General features: G+C 44.5%; 1 protein-coding gene across 5 annotated transcripts in view; it reads left to right on the plus strand.

Moving 5' to 3' along the window:
* LOC141106305 (catenin delta-1-like) overlaps nt 1-23,873 on the plus strand; it is a 403,119-nt gene that overhangs the window by 328,805 nt on the left and 50,441 nt on the right. For 3 of the 5 annotated variants that reach the window (XM_073596969.1, XM_073596970.1, XM_073596974.1), the window contains 2 exons: nt 3,837-3,915; nt 14,886-14,933. In XM_073596969.1, the coding sequence (XP_073453070.1) occupies nt 3,837-3,915; nt 14,886-14,933 (127 nt within the window). The remainder of the gene's footprint in view (nt 1-3,836; nt 3,916-14,885; nt 14,934-23,873) is intronic. The other 2 variants (XM_073596971.1, XM_073596973.1) reach the window with 1 other exon arrangement.

Raw genomic sequence — 23,873 nt, forward strand, 5'->3', positions numbered from 1 at the left:
ATCCCCCTTTTAATGCATGCCAATATTCTGTTTGCTTTGTTAGCAGCAGCTTGGCATTGCCTGCCATTGCTGAGCCTATTATCTACTAGGACCCCCAGGTCCTTTTCCATCCTAGATTCCCCCAGAGGTTCTCCCCCCAGTGTATAGATTGCATTCATATTTTTGCCACCCAAATGCATTATTTTACATTTTTGTACATTGAACCTCATTTGCCATGTAGTCGCCCACCCCATTAATTTGTTCAGGTCTTTTTGCAAGGTTTCCACGTCCTGCGGAGAAGTTATTGCCCTGCTTAGCTTAGTATCGTCTGCAAATACAGAGATTGAACTGTTTATCCCATCCTCCAGATCGTTTATGAACAAATTAAATAGGATTGGTCCCAGCACAGAACCCTGGGGAACCCCACTACCCACCCCTGACCATTCTGAGTACTCCCCATTTATCACCACCCTCTGAACTCGCCATTGTAGCCAGTTTTCAATCCATGTACTCACCCTATGGTCCATGCCAACGGACCTTATCTTGTACAGTAAAAGTTTATGGGGAACTGTGTCAAATGCTTTTGCAAAATCCAGGTACACCACATCTACGGGCCTTCCTTTATCTAGATGGCAACTCACCTCCTCATAGAAGGTTAATAGATTGGTTTGGCAAGAACGATTCTTCATGAATCCATGCTGATTACTGCTAATAATACCGTTCTTATTACTAAAATCTTGTATATAGTCCCTTATCATCCCCTCCAAGAGTTTACATACTATTGATGTTAGGCTAACTGGTCTGTAATTCCCAGGGATGTATTTTGGGCCCTTTTTAAATATTGGTGCTACATTGGCTTTTCTCCAATCAGCTGGTACCATTCCAGTCAGTAGACTATCTGTAAAAATTAGGAACAACGGTCTGACAATCACTTGACTGAGTTCCCTAAGTACCCTCGGATGCAAGCCATCTGGTCCCGGTGATTTATTAATGTTAAGTTTCTCAAGTCTAATTTTAATTCCGTCCTCTGTTAACCATGGAGGTGCTTCCTGTGTTGTGTCATGAGGATAAACACTGCAGTTTTGGTTACTGAAACCCCCCGATTCACTCGTGAAGACTGAGGAGAAGAATAAATTCAATACCTTCGCCATCTCCCCATGCTTTGTAACCAGATGTCCTTCCTCATTCTTTATGGGGCCAATATGGTCTGTCCTCCCTTTTTTACTGTTTACATACTTAAAGAATTTCTTGGGATTTTTTTTGCTCTCCTCCGCTATGTGTCTTTCATGTTCTATCTTAGCTGTCCTAATTGCACCCTTACATTTCCTGTTGCATTCTTTATAAAGTCTGAATACTGAGGATGATCCCTCAACCTTGTATTTTTTGAAGGCCTTCTCCTTTCCTTTTATATGCATTTTTACATTGGAGTTAAGCCATCCAGGACTTTTGTTCGCTCTTTTAAATGTATTACCCAATGGGATACATTGGCTAATGCCCTTATTTAATATGCTCTTAAAGCAAACCCATCTCTCCTCCGTATTCTTTGTTCCTAATATTTTATCCCAATTTATGCCTTTTAGCAAGGTTTGTAGTTTAGGGAAGTTGGCTCTTTTGAAATTCATCGCTTTGTATTCCCTTTGTTTCCTATTTGTGTGATTTATACTGAAACTAATTGACCTGTGATCGCTGTTACCTAAATTGCCCCGTATTTCCAAATCCGTGATCAGGTCTGTATTGTTGGTAATCGGTAGATCCAGTAATGTTTTATTTCTAGTTGGTGCGTCTACCATCTGACCCATAAAATTGTCCTGCAAGACATTAAGGAACTGGCGAGCCTTAAATATATGCGCGGTTCCCTCCGCCCAGTCTATGTCTGGATAATTAAAATCCCCCATTATGATAATACTTCCCATCCTTGCTGCTAATCCAATTTGTGATAGGAGGTCCGTCTCCACTTCCTCCCTCAGGTTAGGGGGCCTATAGCATACTCCCAGTATTATTTTCCCCTTAGCTTCATCCCTTTGGAGCGCTACCCATAAGGATTCCACCTCCTCTCTAGCTCCCTCAGTGATGTCATCTCTCACATTCACTTGTACATTATTCTTGATATATAGGCCTACCCCTCCCCCTTTTTTACCCTCTCTATCCTTGCGGTATAGGGTATACCCTTGAATGTTTGCCAGCCAATCATGAGAGCTGTTGAACCAGGTCTCTGAAATTCCCACAAAATCCAAATCCTCCTCGTACAACAGTATCTCTAGTTCACCCATCCTGTCCGCCATGCTCCTGGCATTGGTGAACATGCCACATAGTTTAGACCGGTCGCATATTGTCCTCGTATTGGGGGTTTCGAGATTGCAACTAGGACTTGCTACTATACTCACTTTGTGTTTTTGTGCTTTGGTTAACCTGCCACTAATGCCCCCAATACTACCCACTGGAATATCTTCCGCGCTGGCTATCTCTGCCTCTGGACCCTCCCCCCCCCATCGCCTAGTTTAAAAACCCCTCTAACTTTTTGGCCATCTTCATTCCCAGCAGATCTGCATCCTCCTCATTTAGGTGTAGTGCGTCCCTTCTATAGTACCGGTTACCGACTGAGAAGTCGGCTCAGTTCTCCAGGAACCCAAACCCCTCCTTACTACACCAGCTCTTCAGCCACTTGTTTACTTCCCTAATCTCCCTCTTCCTTTCTGGTGTGGCTCGATGTACCGGTAGTATTCCTGAGAATACTACCTTGGAGGTCCTTTTCCTCAATTTAGCTCCTAAGTCCCTAAAATCGTTCTTTAGGACACTACATCTGCCTCTGACTTTGTCATTGGTGCCAGTGTGCACCATGACAGCCGGGTCTTCCCCAGACCCTCCCAGTAATCTGTCCACAAGATCCGTGATGTGCCGAACCCGAGCGCCCGGTAGACAACATACTGTTCGGAGCTTCAGGTCTTGGTTACAGATTGCCCTCTCTGTCCTTCTAAGAATTGAGTCCCCTACCACCAGAATCTGTCTTTCCTTTCCCTTTGCTGCCCCCCCCACTCTCACTGGAGGAGTTCTTCCCCCGGCAGCTAGGAGAGTCCCTCATCTATATCTTTTACATTGTGTCTGAGAATTGTATTTTCACAATTTTAGTGCTTGAGGCTTATTAGTATTGTTTTTGCACTGAGCGCTCACTTGTCACTTTTGAATTTAAAACACATGTCTGCTAACCACATTTGGATTGCCATTAACAATGAATGGCATCCAAAAGCGTACTACGTATTGTGACACGATTTTAGCGCAATTTGTAATTGTGGTCAGAGTTGCGAGATTCTGCCCACGGTTCTGCATTGCTCAGATGGGAATGGGGCATAAAAGACAATACAGTATAACCATATATAACATTATACAGTATACTCTGTGTATATAAACATACGTAGTTATTATCAATTTTAAATCCTGTTGGTTCTGATATTAGGCAGAAATAAGCTTTCTTCCTCACATATTCTCTACCTCTGCACTGGAGAAGCTGGGACAGAGATATTTTACAGAAATGGCCAGTGAGATTTTTAGATGTCACCTTCATAAACCAGCTATCTCTGTAAAAGTGAATGACAGAAGGGTGTGTTCTGTGATGGGAAGTGAAGAACATGTTCTCTGTTCCTCATTTCAGCTACATAAACTGGCACACATGAGAGATCAGACAAGATCATCAGGATCTTGGATTTCATAAACGGGCACCCCTGTTTTTTGCTCTTTTGTGTTACTTGGTTCCGAAGTCTTTTAAAGAGAATATAGAAATGTACTGTAACTCTTAATTGCTGAAAATTTTAATAGAGTATTCTAATTCTAAAAGTATGTTAATGATTGTTTTTGTGTTTTAGGTGTCTCTTGCTGGCACACCACAACCTCAGTCATATGATGACAGCACACTCCCTCTCATCGACCGCAGCCAGAAAACTGGTGAGTGTTTTAAAATCATCTGCTCTTTTAACCACTTCAGCTTCAGAAGGTTTACCCCCCTTCATGACCAGGCCATTTTTTGCTACACGGCACTGCGTTACTTTAACTGAAAATTGCACAGTCGTGTGACGCTGTACCTGAACAAAATTGATATCCTTTTTTTCCCCACAAATAGAGCTTTCTTTTGGTGGTATTTGTTCACCACTGCGGTTTTTATTTTTTTGCGCTATAAACAAAAAAAAAAGGCTAACAATTTTGAAAAAAAAAACAATATTTTTTACTTTCTGCTATCAAACATATCCAATAAAAAAATTTACAAAATCGAATTTCTTCATCGAGTTAGGCCAATATGTATTCTGCTACATATTTTTGGTAAAAAAATATTCCAATAAGCGTATATTGATTGGTTGATGCAAAAGTTATCCCATAGTTTGTAGGCTCGATATTTTTATTTTTATTATTTTTACTAGTAATGGCAGCGATTAGCGACTTGTAGCAGAACTGCGATTATTGCAGTAGTCGGGACACTAACTGACGCTATCTGGGTACCAGTGACACCAAAACAGTGATCAGTGCTAAAATATGCACTAGCACTGTACTGATGACACTGGCAAGGAAGGGATTAACATCAGGGGCGATCGGTGTTAAATGTATGCCTGACATGTGCTTTACTACTGTGGGGGAGGTGTTTGTACTAGGAGAAGGCATGAATTAGTGCCTCTGCATAGCAGACACACAGGATACATGTCTTCTGTAGTGACAGAATGGCGATCTGCCTTGTTTCCATAGACAGACCGCAGTTCTGTCAGTGTACTGAAGCATCGGCGGGTGGTGGCAGACAGGCATAGAGTGTCTGTCTAATCACAGCGGGAGCGTCCCTCTACCCTATACCCTAGTGTGGGTACCGCTTGGGAGACCTTTAAGGCCTTTCTCCGAGGAATCTTGTGAATGATGTGAATATACTGGCCTTTAGCTGAGCCTTCACAGCGCATGTCCCGCTGACGTCAGCGGCTGCATGCAAAGTGAATATCTCCTAAACTGTACAGGTTTAGGAGATATTCATTTTACCTACAGGTAAGCCTTATTATAGGCTTACCTGTAGGTAAAAATTTTAAAAAAGGGTATACAACCATTTTAAGAGAACCCATGGATAAAAAAGAGGTGTTGTGTAAGCCGTCATGGGAAGTGGTCATTGCCAACCTTATTTCACCTCAACGCATTCTATGCATTGAGGTGATAATCCTCCTGTAATGCTGCACAAAGTTGTCACTAAATGATATATTGCTCAAAAATGCCATGGGCATATGTGGAATTACACCCCAAAATACATTCTGCTGCTTCTCCTGAGTATGGGGATAGCACATGTGTGGGACTTTTTGGGAGCCTAGCTGCATACGGGGCCCCGAAAACCAATCACCACCTTCAGGATTTCTAAGGGTGTAAATTTTTGATTCAATCCTCACTACCTATCACAGTTTCGAAGGCCATAAAATGCCAAGATAGCGCAAACCCCCCCCCCAAAATGACCCCATTTTGGAAAGTAGACACCCAAGCTATTTGCTGAGAGGCATGGTGAGTATTTTGCAGATCTCATTTGTTTTTGAAAATGAAGACAAGAAAAAAAAATTTTTTTTTCAATTTTCAAAACTTTGTGACAAAAAGTGAGGTCTGCAAAATACTCACTATACCTCTCAGCAAATAGCTTGGGGTGTCTACTTTCCAAAATAGGGTTATTTGGGGGGGTTTTGTGCCACCAGGGAATTCCATGGCCTCCGAAACTGTGATAGGCTGTGAAGAGTGAAATCAAATTTACGCCCTTAGAAAGCCTGAAGGCGGTGCTTGGTTTTCGGGGTCCTGTACGCGGCCAGGCTCCCAAAAAGTCTCACATGTGGTATCCCCGTACTCAGGAGAAGCAACAGAATGTATTTTGGGGTGTAATTTCACATATTCCCATGGCATGTTTGAGCAATATATCATTTAGTGACAACTTTGTGCAAAAAAAAAAAAAATTGTCTCTTTCCAGCAACTTGTGTCACAATATAAAATATTCCATGGACTTGACATGCCTCTCAGCAAATAGCTTGGTGTGTCTACTTTCCAAAATGGGGTCATTTGGGGGGGGTTTGAACTGTCCTGGCATTTTATGCACAACATTTAGAAGCTTATGTCACACATCACCTACTCTTCTAACCACTTGAAGACAAAGCCCTTTCTGACACCTTTTTGTTTACATGAAAAAATTATTTTTTATTGCAAGAAAATTACTTTGAACCCCCAAACATTATATATTTTTTTGAAGCAAATGCCCTACAGATTAAAATGGTGGGTGTTTAATTTTTTTTTTCCACACAGTATTTACACAGCGATTTTTCAAACGCATTTTTTTGGGAAAAAACACACTTTTTTTAATTTTAATGCACTAAAACACACTATATTGCCCAAATTTTTGATGAAATAAAAAAAGATGATCTTGGGCCGAGTACATGGATACCAAACATGACATGCTTTAAAATTGCGCACAAACGCGCAGTGGCGACAAACTGAATACATTTTTAAAAGCTTTTACAGGTTACCACTTTAGATTTACAGAGGAGGTCTACTGCTAAAATTTCTGCCCTTGATCTGACCTTCGCGGTGATACCTCACATGCATGGTGCAATTGCTGTTTACATTTCACGCCAGACCGACGCTTGCGTGAGAGCAGGGGGGGACAGGGGTGTTTTTTGTTTGTTTTTTTTTCTTTATTATTTTTTTTGCTTTTTTATCTTATTTTTAAACTATTCCTTTCATTTTTTTTATCATTTTTGTTATCTCAGGGAATGTAAATATCCCCTATGATAGCAATAGGTAATTTTTTTTTAAAAAAATTGGGGTCTATTAGACCCTAGATCTCTCCTCTGCCCTCAAAGCATCTGACCACACCAAGATCGGTGTGATAAAATGCTTTCCCAATGGCACTGTTTACATCTGGCGAAATCTAAGTCATAAAATGCTCGTAGCTTCCGGTTTCTTAGGCCATAGAGATGTTTGGAGCCATTCTGGTCTCTGATCAGCTCTATGGTCAGCTGGCTGAATCACCGGCTGCATTCTCAGGTTCCCTGTTGGGACAGGAGAGCCAGAGAAAAACATGGAAGACAGTGGTGGGAGGGGGGGTTGGCATTCCCTCCCACTGCTTGTAAAAGCAGTCTAGAGGCTAACTAGCCGCTAGGATTGCTTTTACATGAAAGCCGACCACTGGCTGAAAAGAATGATACCAAGATGATACCTAAACCTGCAGGCATCATTCTGGTATAACCACTCAAAGTCTACCAACATGTTGCTGGTCTTGTTGGGCATATATTGTAAACTTTTTTTTCATGCAGCCTGTGGGCTGAAGGAAAAAAAGAGATTGATCAGTGGGAATGCCCACCATTAGAATACCTCCCTTCATCCACCCACTTCTAATGATGGGCGTACATGCACCGTTTATATATGCTGAAGCATGGGGGCATCCTCCCGCAAAAGGTAGGAGCAAATCGCTCCTCCGCCCACTGCTGCCCCCACGCTTCGGCATATATGCTGAAGTATGTAACTGTGGTGGTGAAATCACCTCCGACAGCGCTGGAGTCACGGCTTTATGTATCGTGGGAGCAAACGCTGTTGCTGTCAAGATAAATAAATCCGCTCTGCAGCTGAATGGCGTACCTGAAAACAAAAAAAATGGTTAACAATAAAACACAGTAAACCATAAAGTATAAAAAAAATTGCATACCTATAAAGCAAACATGATAAAAACATAATAACAATAAAACATTGCAGAACAGAATACAGTAAAAAAGAGCAGAATAGAGAGAGAACAATAAAACGACAACTATTTTTGGGTTTTTTTATTTTATTTTTTTTGGGGGTTTTTTTTTTTTTTTTTACACTTTTTTGTAACTTTTATAACTGTAACCGTTTCCAGGTTCGGGTCTCTCAAAATGTAATGGCATCTTGGGAGACCCTGTGAAAGTGTGTCCTAGTCTGTGCGGTGCTGTACCCTACGCTAAAACTCAACTAGTGTATGGTAGCGTTCAAAACCTTCACCAATGCAAAGACCAGGATTGTCAGGACAGGGGAGACAATAATATCGGGTGTCACGCCTATATCCGCGCTTTCTGCAGACACAACATTTTCTTTGGGGGGCTCGTTGGGTAGGGGTACGCGGGAGGGCATAATGAAAATGCCTCTCATGCAGCCGGCTTATGGCATTTAGATTGGGAAGGTGAGGTGGAGCACCGTCTGGAAACAGAAGGGCTCTGACGAGCTCTTCCTGGAATTTAAGGAAGGATCCAGTCCGTCCTGAAACTCTGTATAGCACTTGCGCGTTCAGCAAAGCCAATTGAAATAAATATACAGACACTTTTTTATACCAGCGTCTGGCCTTACGGGCAACTAGGTACGGTGCCAACAACTGGTTGTTGAGGTCCACCCCTCCCATATTTTGGTTATATTCGTGGACACAGAGGGGTTTCTCCACAACACCAGTCGCCGTAGTAATTTGGACCGTCGTGTCTGCATGAAGGTAAGTACGAAAACATTCTTATTATCCCTCCACTTCATAGCGAGCAAATTATTACACTTGAAGCAGGCTCTCTCCCCCAGCCTAAGACGGGAATCTACAAGCCGCTGGGGAAAGCCCCAGCGATTAGGTCGCACGGTGCCACATGCTCCAATCAAAAAGGTGACTAAAAAGTGTCACGCTCGTGTAATAATTGTCCACATATAAGTGGTACCCCTTTCCGAATAAGGGTGACACCAAGTCCCACATAATCTTGCCAGCGCTTCCTATGTAGTCAGGGCAGTTTGTCGGCTCTACGTGACTATCTTTGCCCTCTTAAACCATAAAACTAGATGTATAGCCTGTGGCCCTGTCACAGAGCTCATACATCTTGACCCCGTATCTGGCACGCTTGCTGGGAAGGTACTGTTTGAATGACAAGCGGCCAGAAAACTTAATCAGGGACTCATCAACGCAGACAACTTGATGGGGAGTAAACAAGTCTGCAAAACGTTGGTTGAAGTGGTTTACGAGGGGCCGATTTTTGTAGAGCCAATCGTATTCAGGGTCTCCACGAGGACGACAGAGTTCATTGTTGTTGAAGTGCATGAACCGCAAAATCTGCTCGTATCGTGCCCTGGTCATGGAGGCAGAGAACAAGGGCATATGGTGAATTGGGTCAGTGCACCAATATGACCGCAACTCACTCTTTTTAGTTATGCCCATGTTGAGGGAAAGGCCCAGAAAGAGCTTAAATTCGGAGACCGTAATTGGTCTCCAATCTCTGGCAAGGGAGGCCTGGGGAATAGTGGCGATGTGTTGACCAGCATATAAATTGCTTTGGTCCACAATAGATCTATAGAGATCTTCGGTGAAAAACAGCGAATAAAAATCCAGTGGCGTAAAATCAACTGTTTCCACATGAATGCCGGGTTGGCCAGTGAATGGGGGAAGTACGGGTGCTGCAGAAGTGGTGGGTTCCCAATTCGGATTGGCGAATGCAGCAGGAAGGGCACTATGGGCACGACAGGCCTGTGTTCGTCTTCTTGGTGGCAGCGGGACACTACTTGTGCTTGCCAGCTTGAACTGCACTTATGGGACTCGCCACGTCACCAAGTATTACTGCAGTGCTGGATGTACGACCAGGGTGTACTAGGCCGCTGGTGCTTGCCAGTTCACCAGAAGGAATGGCGACGCTAGTACTGCTCTGCTCCATACAAGGGACCTGCGGTTCTTGCACATCAAGGACAGAAGAAGTAGTTCGGGGTCTGGTACACCTGACCTTGGCAGGGACCACAACTCCGTCGTCAGAGCTATCTGTCATGGAGCCGCTGCTGTCTACAGGTTCGTATTTTGAGCCTGAATCTGACCGATGAGTGACTTCCTCTTCACTATCTGTCATGCTCAGAAACGTGTAGGCCTCTTCACTAGTGTACCTTCGATTTGCCATTTTGGGCTTTATATTTAGTGGTACACTAGTGAGAATCACAGGCAAAAAAGCTCCTGACTGTTAGCGACTGTATGAAAACGCTACCAAAAAACTGTTAGCGATCGCAGGGATCAGACCTGACTCTGCGAACGCTGCAGTTATGTGTTTAGTGTATTGTAAGTGACGGTGATCGATCAATACTGCACTTGGGGGGCAGGGCTGGGCCGAGGGGCAAAACGCAGGTACTAGCAGGTATCTGGGCTGATCCCGCTAACACTGTGTTTTTGGGGACCCTAAACTGCTGGGGACGCTAGTATAGATCTGATCGGATCAGATATTGATCCGTTCAGATACTATACCACTAAGGGAGGTGTATGCTGCGTGCGTGGGTGTTAGCGGTACTGGTGCTAACCTGACGCTGCCTGGGGCGATGCAGACCTTATCTGACCCTAAAAACTTAACTTATATCAGCGCCGGGCAATTAGGGGGTTAAACCTTTATTAGGTAATAAACGGCGGGTGCCCTAAAACTATAATAAACTAACCAGCGTCACTTGTAACACTTATACGGTGATCACTGGTGAAAGGGTTAACTAGGGGGCAATCAGGGGGTTAAAACCTTTATTAGGTTGTATATGGGGGTCCCTGTCGCTATAAAACACTGACGGCGAACCTATATACTTACCTCCCTAACTAGCGTCACCTGTGTCACTAATACAGCGATCAAAAAAACGATCGCTTAGTGACACTGGCGGCGGGGGGTGATCATGGGGTTTAAACTTTATTAGGGGGGTACCCTAGACCTAAAGGGGGCTAACCCTAACTGCCCTACCACTTATGACTGTCACAAACTAACACCAATGCAAAAAAAAAAAACTGCTATTGGTGTCACTGTGACAGAGGGGTGATGGGGGTGTGAAAAGTGTGCCTGCGTGTTCTACTGGAAGTGTAGTGTTGGTGCAAACTTACTTGATGTCTTCTCTCCTCAGCACCGGAACGAAAAGACCGGCTCGAGGAGAGGTGACATCACTTCCTCCGCTTCTGTTTACATTACAATGTACAATGTTCTGAGTGGCCTCCCCCTCACCTCTGATTGCCCCTGACCTGAATCCGACCGCCGCAGGTAGCGGGGGGGGGGTCCAATCAGACCCCCCGCCCGCGGGCAGGCAGGGACGTACAGGTAAGCCCTTATGCCTGCCCGTGCCATTGTGCCGACGTACATCAGCGTGCGGCAGTCAGCAACTGGTTAACCAAATCCAATGGCCCGGGGGGCGGGGCCGAGTCTTACATTCAGCTTCTATGGACGGCGAAGGAATGACTCAGGGGCACGCCTGCAAGGTAACCCCCCAGGAGAGAGCTTCTCCTAGGGGGTTATCTAATGCGGGGAGGAGCTGTGAGAGCCGCCTAAGGACCCCTGAAGAGGATGTTCGGTGCCACTCTGTGCAAAACGAGCTGCACAGTGGAGGTAAGTATAATATGCATGTTATTTTTTAAAAACAAAAAAACAAAGCTTTAGTGTTACTTTAAGCCAGCCATGGCTACCACGGTAGTGGCGCGAAACTTGGAGGTCTGGTTAGGCCAATTGTAGGCCCATCTAGAGGGGGGAACCTCACGGAAAGAGATCCAAGACTCGCTCCCTACGTTGCAGGCTATATGGCGGATGCCACAGTGGAGTCCGTTAAGCTCTCGCAAAAGCCGCAGCCTTAGTGAACTTCTCTTGTAGGGCCCTTTGGCTGAAATCTTGATCAGGGGACCCAGCCTCGAAGGTGAGGCTTTGTGGCGTTCCTTTTGAAGGAGTGTTAAGTGTTAGACCGAACAGCAGATAAAAAGAAATCATTTCCAGTCAAAAATGAGCAGATTCCAGCAAAGTGTTGTTTTTTTTTTTTTTTTTCTCTCTCTCTCTCTCTCTCTCAAAAGGCACTTTAACAGGCTTCCAAAGAGCCAGCCTCCAGGAAACCATGGGGAAAGGGGAAGCAAAAGGGGTATCCCTTGGAGATAGATCTGCTGGTTAGTAGATTCTTTAAGGCCCCGTGCCTTTCAAGTTTTTGCCCAAATGGGAACTGTCGGTCGTGTTGCAGGGATGGATTAAGCGGTCAGCTTCAGGAGATGTCATTGAAGTGGCTTACTCCTTAAAGCGGTCTTTCTGGTGGCTATCTCTACAGGCATATTGCGCTCTCTCTATTAAAGAGCTGTACCTGCAAATCTTTGAGGATAGACTGGTGGTGCACACTGACCTGGGGTTCTTGCCGAAAGTGTCTTCGAAGTTCCACAGATCACTGGAAATCCTCCTGCCCTTCTTCTTTGCATCTCCAGCGAATCCGAAAGCAGAAGAGTTCCACCATCTGGATGTGAGGGCTTGTATCTTGCAGTATATAGAGGTAACTAGTGGAAATTAGGAAAACGAATGCCCTATTTATTCTGCATTCCGTTAACAGGGTAGGGCTGCAAGCCTCAAAGAATATGGTCACCCCCTGGATTAAGCAGGCAATCGTGGAATCCTACAAAGTCTTAAATAAGGTAGCCCCCCCACCCCCCCCCCCCCCCACCCCCCATGGCTCACTCCACACGGGCACTGTCGGCTTCATAGGCAGAGTGAGCTGGGGCCACACCAGAGCAGATTTGTCGAGCAGCAATGTGGTCAAGCTACCCGACCTTCATAAAACATTACAGGTTGGACCTTCTCTCCGTGAAAGATCAGGCGTTTGGGAGAAAAGTGCTTCAGGCAGTCGTTTCCCTCACCCCACCCACCCCAAATCTGGTAAGTTCTCGCTGATCCTCTCCTTTGCTGTCTTGGACAACTGGAGAAAAACAGTTACTTACCGGTAACTCTGTCTCTAGGAGTTGTCCAGGATAGCAGGGATTCCCTACCTAAAATGCTGTTTTAATGGTGGATGTTTTTTTGTGGTGTTTCTGAAGTGTTCTTGGGAGATACTCGTATGTTATACTGAAGTGGGGATGCCTGGGCCTCCTGGAATTTTTGTGTTTACTGCCTCCGGAAGTGGAGCCTGTCTCTCTCCTGTGTTGTCCTTGACCACTCCCAGAAACAGTTTCCGGTAAGTCTAACTCTAGTTTTTCTTTGTATAGATCCTTGGTTGTCCTTCCATATTCAATGACTGAGATTATATTTCCCTTAACGTCTTTCAGGACAGCACTTGAGAGAGTGACTCCTCCCCTTTCAAACAGGAAACACCTCTTCCACCAAACTTTAAAAGGAGGCTCCTTTCCACACAAGATAATGTTCCTTGAAACCTGTATAAACGTGTCTTGTTCTGGACTTTGTGATGCCTATTTTTATTTTTGTTCAATAAAAACTTTTATTTAAGATAAAGTGTTACTGAACAGCATTCTGTAAATGGAGTAAATCATGCGTTATATTCACTGTGGAACCTAAGAGGTTCATGCTCTGCATTGTGCATTGTGTAAAAAGGCTGTTCAATCCAGTCTTCTTTGATCCTCCCCTTCTTCCACTGTCCCCAATCCATCTCCTGATAAGACAGAGCCTTTGAAGTCACTCTGCACATGCTCAGTTTGGTGTGTATTGCTAGAGATATTTTTTTTTCTGGGGGGGGGGGGGTTGTTTGTGACCAGCACACGGCCAATCGGCACTGTCCAGACAAAGGGTCAGGGGTCCTGCAGCCTCATAGGACAATCAGAGTAAAATGAAAGCTCCTTCTACAAGCTTAAACCAGAGACTGCTATATACTACTGAGTAAAGGTATTTAGCAGCTTCTATTTACTAAAATAATTGCATTTCAATGTTCTGTGTATTGTGGGAAACCAGATATGGTGAATGCAGGGTCCTGGGTTTAGTAACACTTTAAGTGTCAACGCCCTTTGCTTTAATGCTGTATGTTATTTTTTTTTCTTTTGTACTACTTGGTACAGCTGAGCAAAAAAGTAGAGGTTAGAGTAGGGCTTATTGCCCCTAGGGGCAGTTCTTTTTTTTTTCTGCCTACTGTCCATACTCTTGTTGGTTGCTGTTTAGCCCAAAGTTAATGAGTACAAAATGCTGTGTAACTCTCATAAAGGGATCATATGGAAAATACAAAATTCCTTTTTTTTTCTCTTTCTGATTTCAAGGCATAAACAAATATAGCATTATGTATTTCTTCCTATTTGTAATGCAATCAGTTCAAGACATTTTGAAATATTTGTTAATGGATAAGTTCACCTTTCAATAAAAAATAATGCACATTTTTTTGCAGGTAAAAAAATTAGCATTTAAATTTTTTTGTTTTGGGAGCCTGTAAAGCATTTCATCAGCAAACAATAGATCACTGGTACCATGCAGGACTCCTGTAGACCTGTCAGCGTATCTGTTTGCTCGTAGCTCGTACGGGCAAGCAGATACGCACTGACAGGAAGAATGAATGAACTACCAGAGTGGGTTACAGCGCCGTGGTAGTTCCTTGAGAACTACAAGCTGACAGCTGCAAAGGTTTTTGGGACTTGTAGTTTCCCATTTACAGAGGACTGTGAGCCCACGTTCACATCGGACCGTTTTAACATACGGTTTGACATGTAAAATCGCCGGCTATTGCCGGCAACGGCACCGTCTGAATTGGTGCAACGCCAACTTTTTCCCAAAAGTAGTTCCTGTACTACTTTTGGCGACTTCGGGGAAGATTTGAATAGAAATCTGTGCATGAACCCGCACAGATGTCTATCAAATCGCCCCCCGTAGTCAGACTGGATTGAAGGTTTTTAATTTTGCGAATTCGGCTGAACGATTTCAAACCCACCCTCAATGTGAACCCTGGGCTCAATGGCTGAGTGGGCGGAGCTCTTCATGACCGCATTCGTTTCAGCGCCCAGAGAAGATGCCCGTCCGCTTTTACTGGGCAGGAGGGGAAATGGCTGCAGCTGCTGGAACATGTTAATTTTCCATCCTAAATATGGGTGTAACATGTTCCAAAAGGTGAACTTATCCATTAATGTTTTGTGTGATGTATAGAACTTTCTTATTTTATTTGTAATGGGTAGAATATGTTTTATAGTTGTGCGTTTTGTTTTTTCCCCCCAGATAAAATGTCTGAAGGTGTGGACATTCCACTGAGTGACATTAGAACAGGTAGTACACACTTACATTATTTTATTAATGCCCCCCTCTTACATAAATACATAACTCTAATTAATTTTCCCCATCCATATTGTAGACAGGTGTCTACAGATGCATATTGATATCTATAAAGAGAACCTACTACTGCAGTACATGATATCTTATATTTTGTAGTATTTTATTAGAACTGTAGTTTTAAAACAAAATGTATGTTTATATGTAATTTTATTACCGTTACCAGCTTGTAAAGCATCTGACCAAACTGATGTCTGTATCAAGTAAGGGCAACACCAAATACATTTTGGGCATCCTCTTTTTACCTCTCCAAAGAATTTACCATTTCTGTTGATAGATATACTTTATATCAAAATCCATTGTTACCAATGTCTCCACCCTCCAGTAACGGGTGTCATAAGAACATGTCCAGTGGTCTTACTCTTGACTGTTGAACTTTTGTGAAAAGACTAGTAGAGGATGACAAATCACAAGAATGATAACTGCATTGTTCTGGAACTCAGAAAAAACCTGAGTAACACAAGACAGGGTTCCGAAAATAGTGACCACGGGTCATGGTTTGCAGTGCACTGAGATTAACTGTAAAATTAAAGTAGCTGTCAATGTTTGCTGCCTTGGCAACAAAAACACATACTTAAAGAACAGAGGTAGGGGGCGTGTCCAAGATGGCGCAGGGAGCAAACGTGTGTTAGCTGAGCTCCCGTCTCCGTCTCTTCATCCTGCCACGATCCTGGTGTATGAGGACTTAATCACACCCATCCCTCAGCGGAGTTTCTGCAAGAGGATTGGGTGATGCCCGGAGGCAGATGACTCGGCCAAAAGAGGAACGCTGAGACCCCTCCAGGCTGTGGGTCCAAGATGGGGAGAGAGTGCAGCTCTTCACCTCGCCTAGAGACGCTGCAGCATGGGCTGAAACACTCCCCAACTAGACCCTGTCAGGTATGTTAAACCCTTTATACCTTAGCCCACTGTTTGTTCGAGCCCCCTGTCTATACTCCTGAACTGAGACATTACCCTTACTGAGTATAGAGGAAACTTAAATTTGAGAGATATTGGAAGGCGAGCTGAGTAACTCACTCCTTTATGCAATGGATGCTCCCACATGGATTCCTGTCCTCCCTGCATGTCCTTGTCCGGGGGACCCCGGGCGTGAGGGGACTCAAGATGACGTGGGGACTGTTCCTTTCCTCCCCTGGCTGAGCCACGGAGCGGCGGACTGTGGCGGCGAGGGTGGGGAGTGTATTTATATTTGCGCTCAGTACTGAAATGCCCAATGTTCTTGCACCTATAGACAGCATGAGATATGCTGGTTGATCAACGGACTCCACAGCTTAGAGACTTGTTGTCCCTGTTCCATTCAAAGGATCACTCTGTGCACAATGGCATATGGTTTGATGGTGCTGCGGCACACTAACCTGGCTGGGAGGATGTCCTGGCCGTGCACGATACCCACCCTGCAAAATTATGCATATGGTTGTACTTTCCACGTGGTGCTCCCTCCGTAGAGGAATTGACTAAGTGGCGGAGGGTACTGCCCCTGGGCGCAAGGTCTCTCCCAGACTCTAATTACAGTCCTCCTATAATGCTCCTGCCTGGAGATACCCCAATGCCCTGGGAATGCTTGGGGGAGATATCCCTTACAGAGTTTGGGATGTTCTCTCTTCAAATACTTAGTTGTGTCATACTCAGAGGGGTCAGGGTATGCAGCTATGATGAGCCAATAATTTTTATAATTCAGGGGTTGATGCTTATGTTATGTTCCCCCGTGTTCTGAAGTAAGTGCCCCTGGGGTCCGGTAGATCTACACTAAATATCCTTGCCGGACTGCAAAATGATTATATCGTTTTTCAGCCAGGTCTGAAGTGGGAGGCTAGGTACTTCTTGCACATTGCCCTCATGTTAGGCTGGAAAGCCGACCTGTTTTTGGGGAAGAAAGCCCTCCTGCCGGGTTTGAGGGAGGGGACAGTTGGTTATCTTGGACTGCTGTTGCAGACCCTGAGTTATTATTTTTATTGTTTTTATGGTATATGACAGTATTGCTGGTGAATGTTCTGACTAACATTGCATGGTTGTTAATGTCTCCTGTGTGTTCTTCTGGGCGCGGATGCCCTCATGGAGGAAGTCTGACCCGCACCTATCATCCTATAACATTCTTAGACAACGCAGATGTCTTCCCTTAAGATACTCTTCTGGAACACGAGAGGCCTAAATTCTCCCTGGTATTCCAATTTGTTAAAACCTACCATCCACATGTGTGTGTTCCAGGAGACTCATCTGGTGGGAAAGAAGACTTTAAGTTTAAAAAAAACGTGGGTGGGTCACCACTACCACTCAACCTCCTCTGCATTTTCAAGAGGGGTAAGCATTTTAATTCTAAAAACACTCCCCTTCCGACTCCTCGATCTGGCTCTGGACCCGGAGGGTAGGTATGTGGTGATACATGCATTAATACACAACATGCCATGGGTAATTGTAGGCCTGTACCTCCCGCCCCCGGCCTCCCTTCAGGTATTGAACCAAATCACTGCCAAAATAGCAGAATTTCTTTATCGTACATCATAGGACACAGAGCCTCAAGTAATTACTTGGTGGGTTATGGGCCTACCTTCAGGTGTTGACACTGGTATAACCAATACAGAAAGTTGTCTCCCCTATATAACCCCTCCTCCTTCCAGGAGTCCACAGTTTTTTCGCCAGTGTCTAAGGTGTTGGTCACGAGTGAAGATGTGCTCTGAGGAGCTCCAGGGAGGGATCCATGCTGGATTTAAAAAACCTCCACAACCTGATCCATCCTCGCCACTGAGGCCATAGGATGGTACCTGGGCCTCACATTGAAGAACGAGGTTTTGCCTGTAAGCTTCTCTTTGAGAGCTGGACCCTAGGAACCAGGACTCTTTGGTTTTTCATATTACCTAAAGTTGTTCCTGAGGGGTGCTATACAGGTCCAAAGGAGCGGAACCCCTATTAAAAAGGGCCCCAGTCATTGAAGGTCTAACTACGCTGCCCGCTGTGATGGGTGAAGGTTGGATCTGTCTGTTAAATCAGCAGTATCCTGTAGCGAGGATAAGGTAAGGGGAGAAGCCTAGGAACTGTAAAAAGTCCACTTATGCCTTTTTCTCAAAAAAAAAAAAAAAAAAATATATATATATATATATATATATATATATATATATATATATATATATATATATATATATATATATATAAATAAAATGTATAACTGTATGCCGTAAAATGTCTCCCCTAGAGGGAGTATATTACACTTACCTAGTACGATGCCTTTTTCAGCAGCTCTGTGTCTGGCTATAGCAGCGGGTGTGGTCCCTGCAGCCAGAGGGGAGTTCTTAATTGAACAGATATTGTTCCTCTTCTGAGGGATCTAAAGGGGTTACAGCAGTAGTTTATGAACATACAAAACCAGCCATTTGCATTTTTTTTGTATAAGATGAAGTCTTCCTTTAAAACTAGGAGCCTAACAAACACTGCTGATAAAAATTCCCCTACCCCTCCCCTCTCCTCCTGGAGAGGTGCGGTAACAGCTGACACTTATGTGTAATCAGGTTCTCACCTGAGGCTTAACACAGACGCTCTCAGTTCATATGCTGAAGACAGACGTCTGTCACACTAAGACACAGGAGCGCTGGGCATGTAAAGGTATGTAAATAGGGTTTTTCAGCACAGGAAATATTATGGTACTCAGCATCAAAGGCTGATCCTTATGGTGACGTTTGTTTTCTTTTGCTAAAATTATTGTTCAGCAAATACCATAATTTGTTAAATTGCCTCTGCTTTTGTGCTTAGCACATTTGATTTCCAGTGTACCACAAAGGTACCAAGGATTCCACCCCTAGGCGCTGGGAACTCCAGTCATGCCTCCACACTGTCATCCTCTCCGGAGATACCTGATATGGCAAGCCAGGGTGAGTCATTGGAAGCAATTGGTGGTGCAACTGCTTCTCACACTTCAGCCCCTGTGTATGTGACTGAAGATGCATTCTCCTCTGCCTGTTGGGCTTAGAAGGAAGATTAGCGGCTTTAATCACATTCTCCATCCAAGAGGATAGGAAGCATGCTAGATTTTTCCCCCCCCCCCCCCCACCTCAAACCCATTTTTCCAAGGGAACAGTGGGCACAGGATGAGGTGTTATCCTCAGGTGATCACGGGGAAAAACAAGCCAAATTTTCCTCTGCGGAGGAAACAGTTGATGAACCTTATGCAACCTCACAATCTGACAGATTGATGGTACAAACTCTTACAGAGATGGTTCATTCCACTTTTTATACTACTCCTGACAGAGTAAGCTGAAAGTCCAGGTCCCTTCTTTGTTTTTTGTTTTTTAAAAAAACCTTTTTACAGCGCTTATTTATGCTGAATGGGATCATCTGGATAAGCATTTTTTCCCTCCAAAGAGTTTCTCAGTTCTCTATCATGGAGGAAAAATTCACAAAGGTTGGAAAGTACCAGCAGTAGACGCTGCGGTTTCCAGCATCAATAAAGATGCATAATTGCTTAAGCATCCAACAAATAAGGAGTTGAAATTTTTTTGTTAAAATCCTCCTACCAATGGTGCTATGTTTCGCCATAGATGCAATAAAAGACCCTATCCACCAGGCGTCTCGCCTTGCGCTTGTGCTAAAATGCATGCTTAGGACCCTGTGGTTAAAGGGGTTGGTCAGCCGAAGCATCTTGCAAAAAAGGGTGTCTGACTAGTTTCCCTTTTCATTGGGGAAGGTTTGGTGAAATACATCCAAATGATTTCTAGCAGTAAAACTCTTTTTGTCCAAAAAAAGGTATAAATGTCCTTTTATTTAAAGTGAAGCCACAACAGCTCACAGGTTAAGTACTCTGACGGCCAGTGCAGCCATGGGAGACTTCCTGACAGACATGGGTTCAGATCCACATGTCAGCGTTCACTAGTGAAGGAGCCACTCCTCACTAGTGAACAGCCTAGCCATGGGAGGCTTCCTGAAAGACGTGGGACCTCGTCCTCACGTTGGCTGCTTGTGACCTTGGATAAGTCATTTAAACGGATTCCTTCCCCTACGCAGGGGCAGCTGCCTCTAGGCAGCGGTGACAGCTTTCACCGTGAGACTCTAGGGCATGATTTCCAAGAAGTACTGTTCAGATCTGTGCGACTTCAAGGTAGTCCCTGCACTACTTTGGTACCACTTTGATGCGACTTGAGGAACATAGACCTCTAGAATACACAAGCATTGATAGTTCTGTTTTTTCTTAGGTTCCTTAGAACCTTCACTGCCTTTTTAATGCGTTTCCTGTACATGTACAGAGCCACGCAGAAATTCAACAGATCCATTCTAGATCTAAAAGAATCGAAATGAGTTCCTGAAGATCCGCTCCTTTCTATGGAGTCGATCAAGTCAGTAGTTTCTATCCTGCAAGGAGGAATACTTCTGGTGCCTATCGGCATCAGGAATGCATATCTGCATGTCCATATATTTCCCGCTCACCAAAGGTTTCTGCGGTTCGAAGTAGAACAGCAGCATTTCAGTTTATAGCCTTACTCTCTGGGCTAGCTACAGCACCTCGAGTGTTCACAAAAGTGCTAGCCCCACCTGTAGCCAGGTCAAGGGCACAGGGCTTAAACAGTCTTGGCATACCTAGACGATCTATTGCTAATAGACCAATCGCTGTTCAGGGTAAGGTGTACGCATTACAACCAGTTACCTGGAAAGGTCTGGGTTGCGTTCTCAACCTAGTAAAGTCTCCGTTAAAATCGCTAAAAAAGGGCTGCAGTATTTGGATCTGATCATAGATACAGCCCAGACAAAGGGTCTTCTTGCCCAGAAAAAAAAAAAACACAACTCCATAAGAGTTGGTGCGGATGGTCAGGTCAAAAGGAGGTCCCTCCATTCTCCTTTGCATGAGGTTGTTAGAAAGGAGGGTGGCTTCATTCGAAGCAGTTCCCTTTGCCCAGTTCCATTCGAGACTGTTGCAAAGCAGTATTCTTTTTGGTTGGAACAAAACAATCCAAGCTTTGGACTTGCCAATGCAGCTGTCCCCAAGGGTGTCCCAAAGCCTCAATTGGTGGTTACTAAAGAATGTCCTAAAGGGTAAATCCTTCAGACCACTTATCTGGAAAGTGGTAATGACAGAGAAGACAACTGTCCAAGGACAGTGTTCAAGAACCGAAAGAGCCTTGCCCATCAACATCCTAGAGATTCGGGCAGTGCATCTGGCTCTAAAAGCCTGGACTTCCAGGTTAAGGTATTGTCCCGACAGGATCCAATCCGTCAATGCCATGGCTGTGGCCTATATCAATCACCAAAAGGGGCACCAAGAATCTCTCAGTGCAGAGAGAAGTGAACCATATTCTAACTTGGGCAGAAAGAAATATTCCGTGCCCATCGGCAGTCTTCATTCCGGGAATAGAGAATTGGCACGCGCACTACATGTGCCGCCAGCAGATTATTCCCAGGGGAATGGTCTATTCACCCCAACATGTTTCGGGCTGTTTGTAAAGGATGGGGGACTCCGGATGTAGATCTTCTAGCATCCAGTGCAACATAAAGTTAGTCAACTTTGTGTCCACAACAAAGGATCCATTCGCATGCAGAACAGATGCGTTGGTGAATCTGTGGGATCAGCTTTTACTGATCTATGCATTTCCCCCTATTCAGTTACTGCCTCGACTTCTTTGCAGGATTAAGCTGGAAAGAAAACCGGTAATTCTGGCAGCACCAGCATGGCCCAGAAGGTCATGGTATGCAGAGGTCGTAAAGATGGCAGTGGAGGATCTGTGGTCCCTTCCACTAAGGCCAGACCTGCTCTCACAGGGGCCGATATTCCATCCTACCTTACGAATGCTAAATTTAACGGCCTGGCTATTGAGACCCACATTCTGAAAAGACGTGGGCTTTCCAGGGCAGTTATTTCTACTTTAATGCTAGGAAGCCAGCTTCTAGAGCTATATATTATAGAGTCTGGAAAGCTTATGTTTCCTGGTGTGAATCCAAGGGTTGGCACCCTTGGAGATATATTATAGGCATAATTCTTGCCTTTCTACAAGTAGGCGTAGAGATGAAGTTGGCCCTGAGTACTATTAAGGGCCAAGTCTCAGCCTTATAAATTTTATTTCAAAGACCACTTGCTACGCATTCTTTAGTCCGGGGTTTCATGCAAGGAGTGATGCGGATTAATCCGCCAATTAAATCACCCTTAAGCCCTTGGGACTTGAATTTAGCTTTGTCAGTGTTACAAAAACCGCCATTCGAACCATTACAGCATATTCCCTTAGTCTTTCTGACTAGGAAGCTGATATTTTTGGTTCCTATAGCCTCAGCAAGGAGGGTTTCAGAATTGGCTGCTCTTTCCTGTAAAGAGCCATATTTGATTATTCATGAGGACAAAGTGGTGTTACGCCCTCGTTCAGGCTTTCATCTGAATGAAGATATTGTCCTGACATCGTTTTTTCCAAAACCATGTTCCAAGGAAGAAAAAGTCACTACATTGTCTTGATGTGGTGAGAGCAGTGAAGATCTATTTAAAGAAAACTGTTCAAATTCGCAGGACTGATGTCTTATTTATTCTGCCAGAGGGTCCTAAAAAAGGACAGGCAGCGTCAAAATCCACTGTGGCTAAGTGGATTCGGCAAATTATAATTCGAACTTATGATTTAAAGGGAAAGATTCCCCCTTTTCAAGTTAAGGCGCACTCTACCAGAGCGGTTGGTGCTTCTTGGGCAGTGCGTCACCAGGCCTCCATGTCTCAGAGCTGCAAGGCCGCAACTTGGTCTTCAGTGCATACATTTACAAAATTTTATCAAGTAGATGTAAAATGGAATGAGGATATCGCCTTCGGGCGCAGTGTGCTGCAAGCAGCAGTATAATTCCTCAAGGTCTGGGGGTGCCCTAGGGGTTGTGTCTCCCTCCCCTCAAGTAGCATTGCTATGGGACATCCCACCAAGTAATTACTTGAAGCTCTGTGTCCTATGATGTACGATTAAGAAAATAGGATTTTTAAAACTGTAAAATCCTTTTCTTGGAGTACATCATAGGACACAGAGCTCCCGCCCCTCTGTTTTATGGGGTGAGAGTATATTGCTTATATTGCTTGGCTACAAAAACTGAGGACTCCTGGAAGGAGGAGGGGTTATATAGGGAAGTCAACTTCCTGTATTGGTTATACCAGTGTCAACACCTGAAGGTAGGCCCATAACCCACCAAGTAATTACTTGAGGCTCTGTGTCCTATGATGTACTCCAAGAAAAGGATTTTACAGGTAAGCTGTTTTAAAAATCCTATTTTTCCACTAAAAATGTACTTATACTAGGGGACTTTAATCTGGTTCCCGACGCAGGACTAGACAGACTACTTCCCTCTGGTACGACCCGCCAGGGGCTTGCCGATTGGGCTGACACCTACGGTCTTTATGATCTTTGGAGATGGAAATACCCCCGGGCCAGAGCATACACATGCCACGCTGCCTCTCGCAGAACTTTCTCTCGCATCGACTTAGTCTATGCGGGAGAACCTGTTCTCCCTAAAGTCTGGGATGTCACAATCCTTCCCCAAGGTATTTCTGACCACACTCCAGTTCTCCTGGAGCTAGATCTCTCGTTGGCCCCATCAGACAAACTCTGGCGATTGTCCAGATATTGGGTCTTGGATGTTGAGGTGGAACTGAAATACAGGGATGAGGGATAGAATCATACCGGAGGATAAATGCTGACTCGGCCTCCTCAGTCTAGGATGCTTTTAAGGCATACTCCAGGGGATAGTACCAGACCATAATAGTGCAAGTTCGTAGGTATCGTAGAAAGGATCTTACAAACCTTGAGGTGGAGGCAGAGAGACAGGAGGCTTTATATGTCAGGTGCCCTGACCCACAGACTTATGCCCGATTGCAATCCCTCTTGCGAGAGACCCTTCTGCCGAGGACATCTCTGACACAGAAGAGACTCCTCCATCAAACACAGA

The sequence above is a fragment of the Aquarana catesbeiana genome, linkage group LG08 (assembly GCF_042186555.1).
Source record: "Aquarana catesbeiana isolate 2022-GZ linkage group LG08, ASM4218655v1, whole genome shotgun sequence".
NCBI lineage: Eukaryota > Metazoa > Chordata > Amphibia > Anura > Ranidae > Aquarana > Aquarana catesbeiana.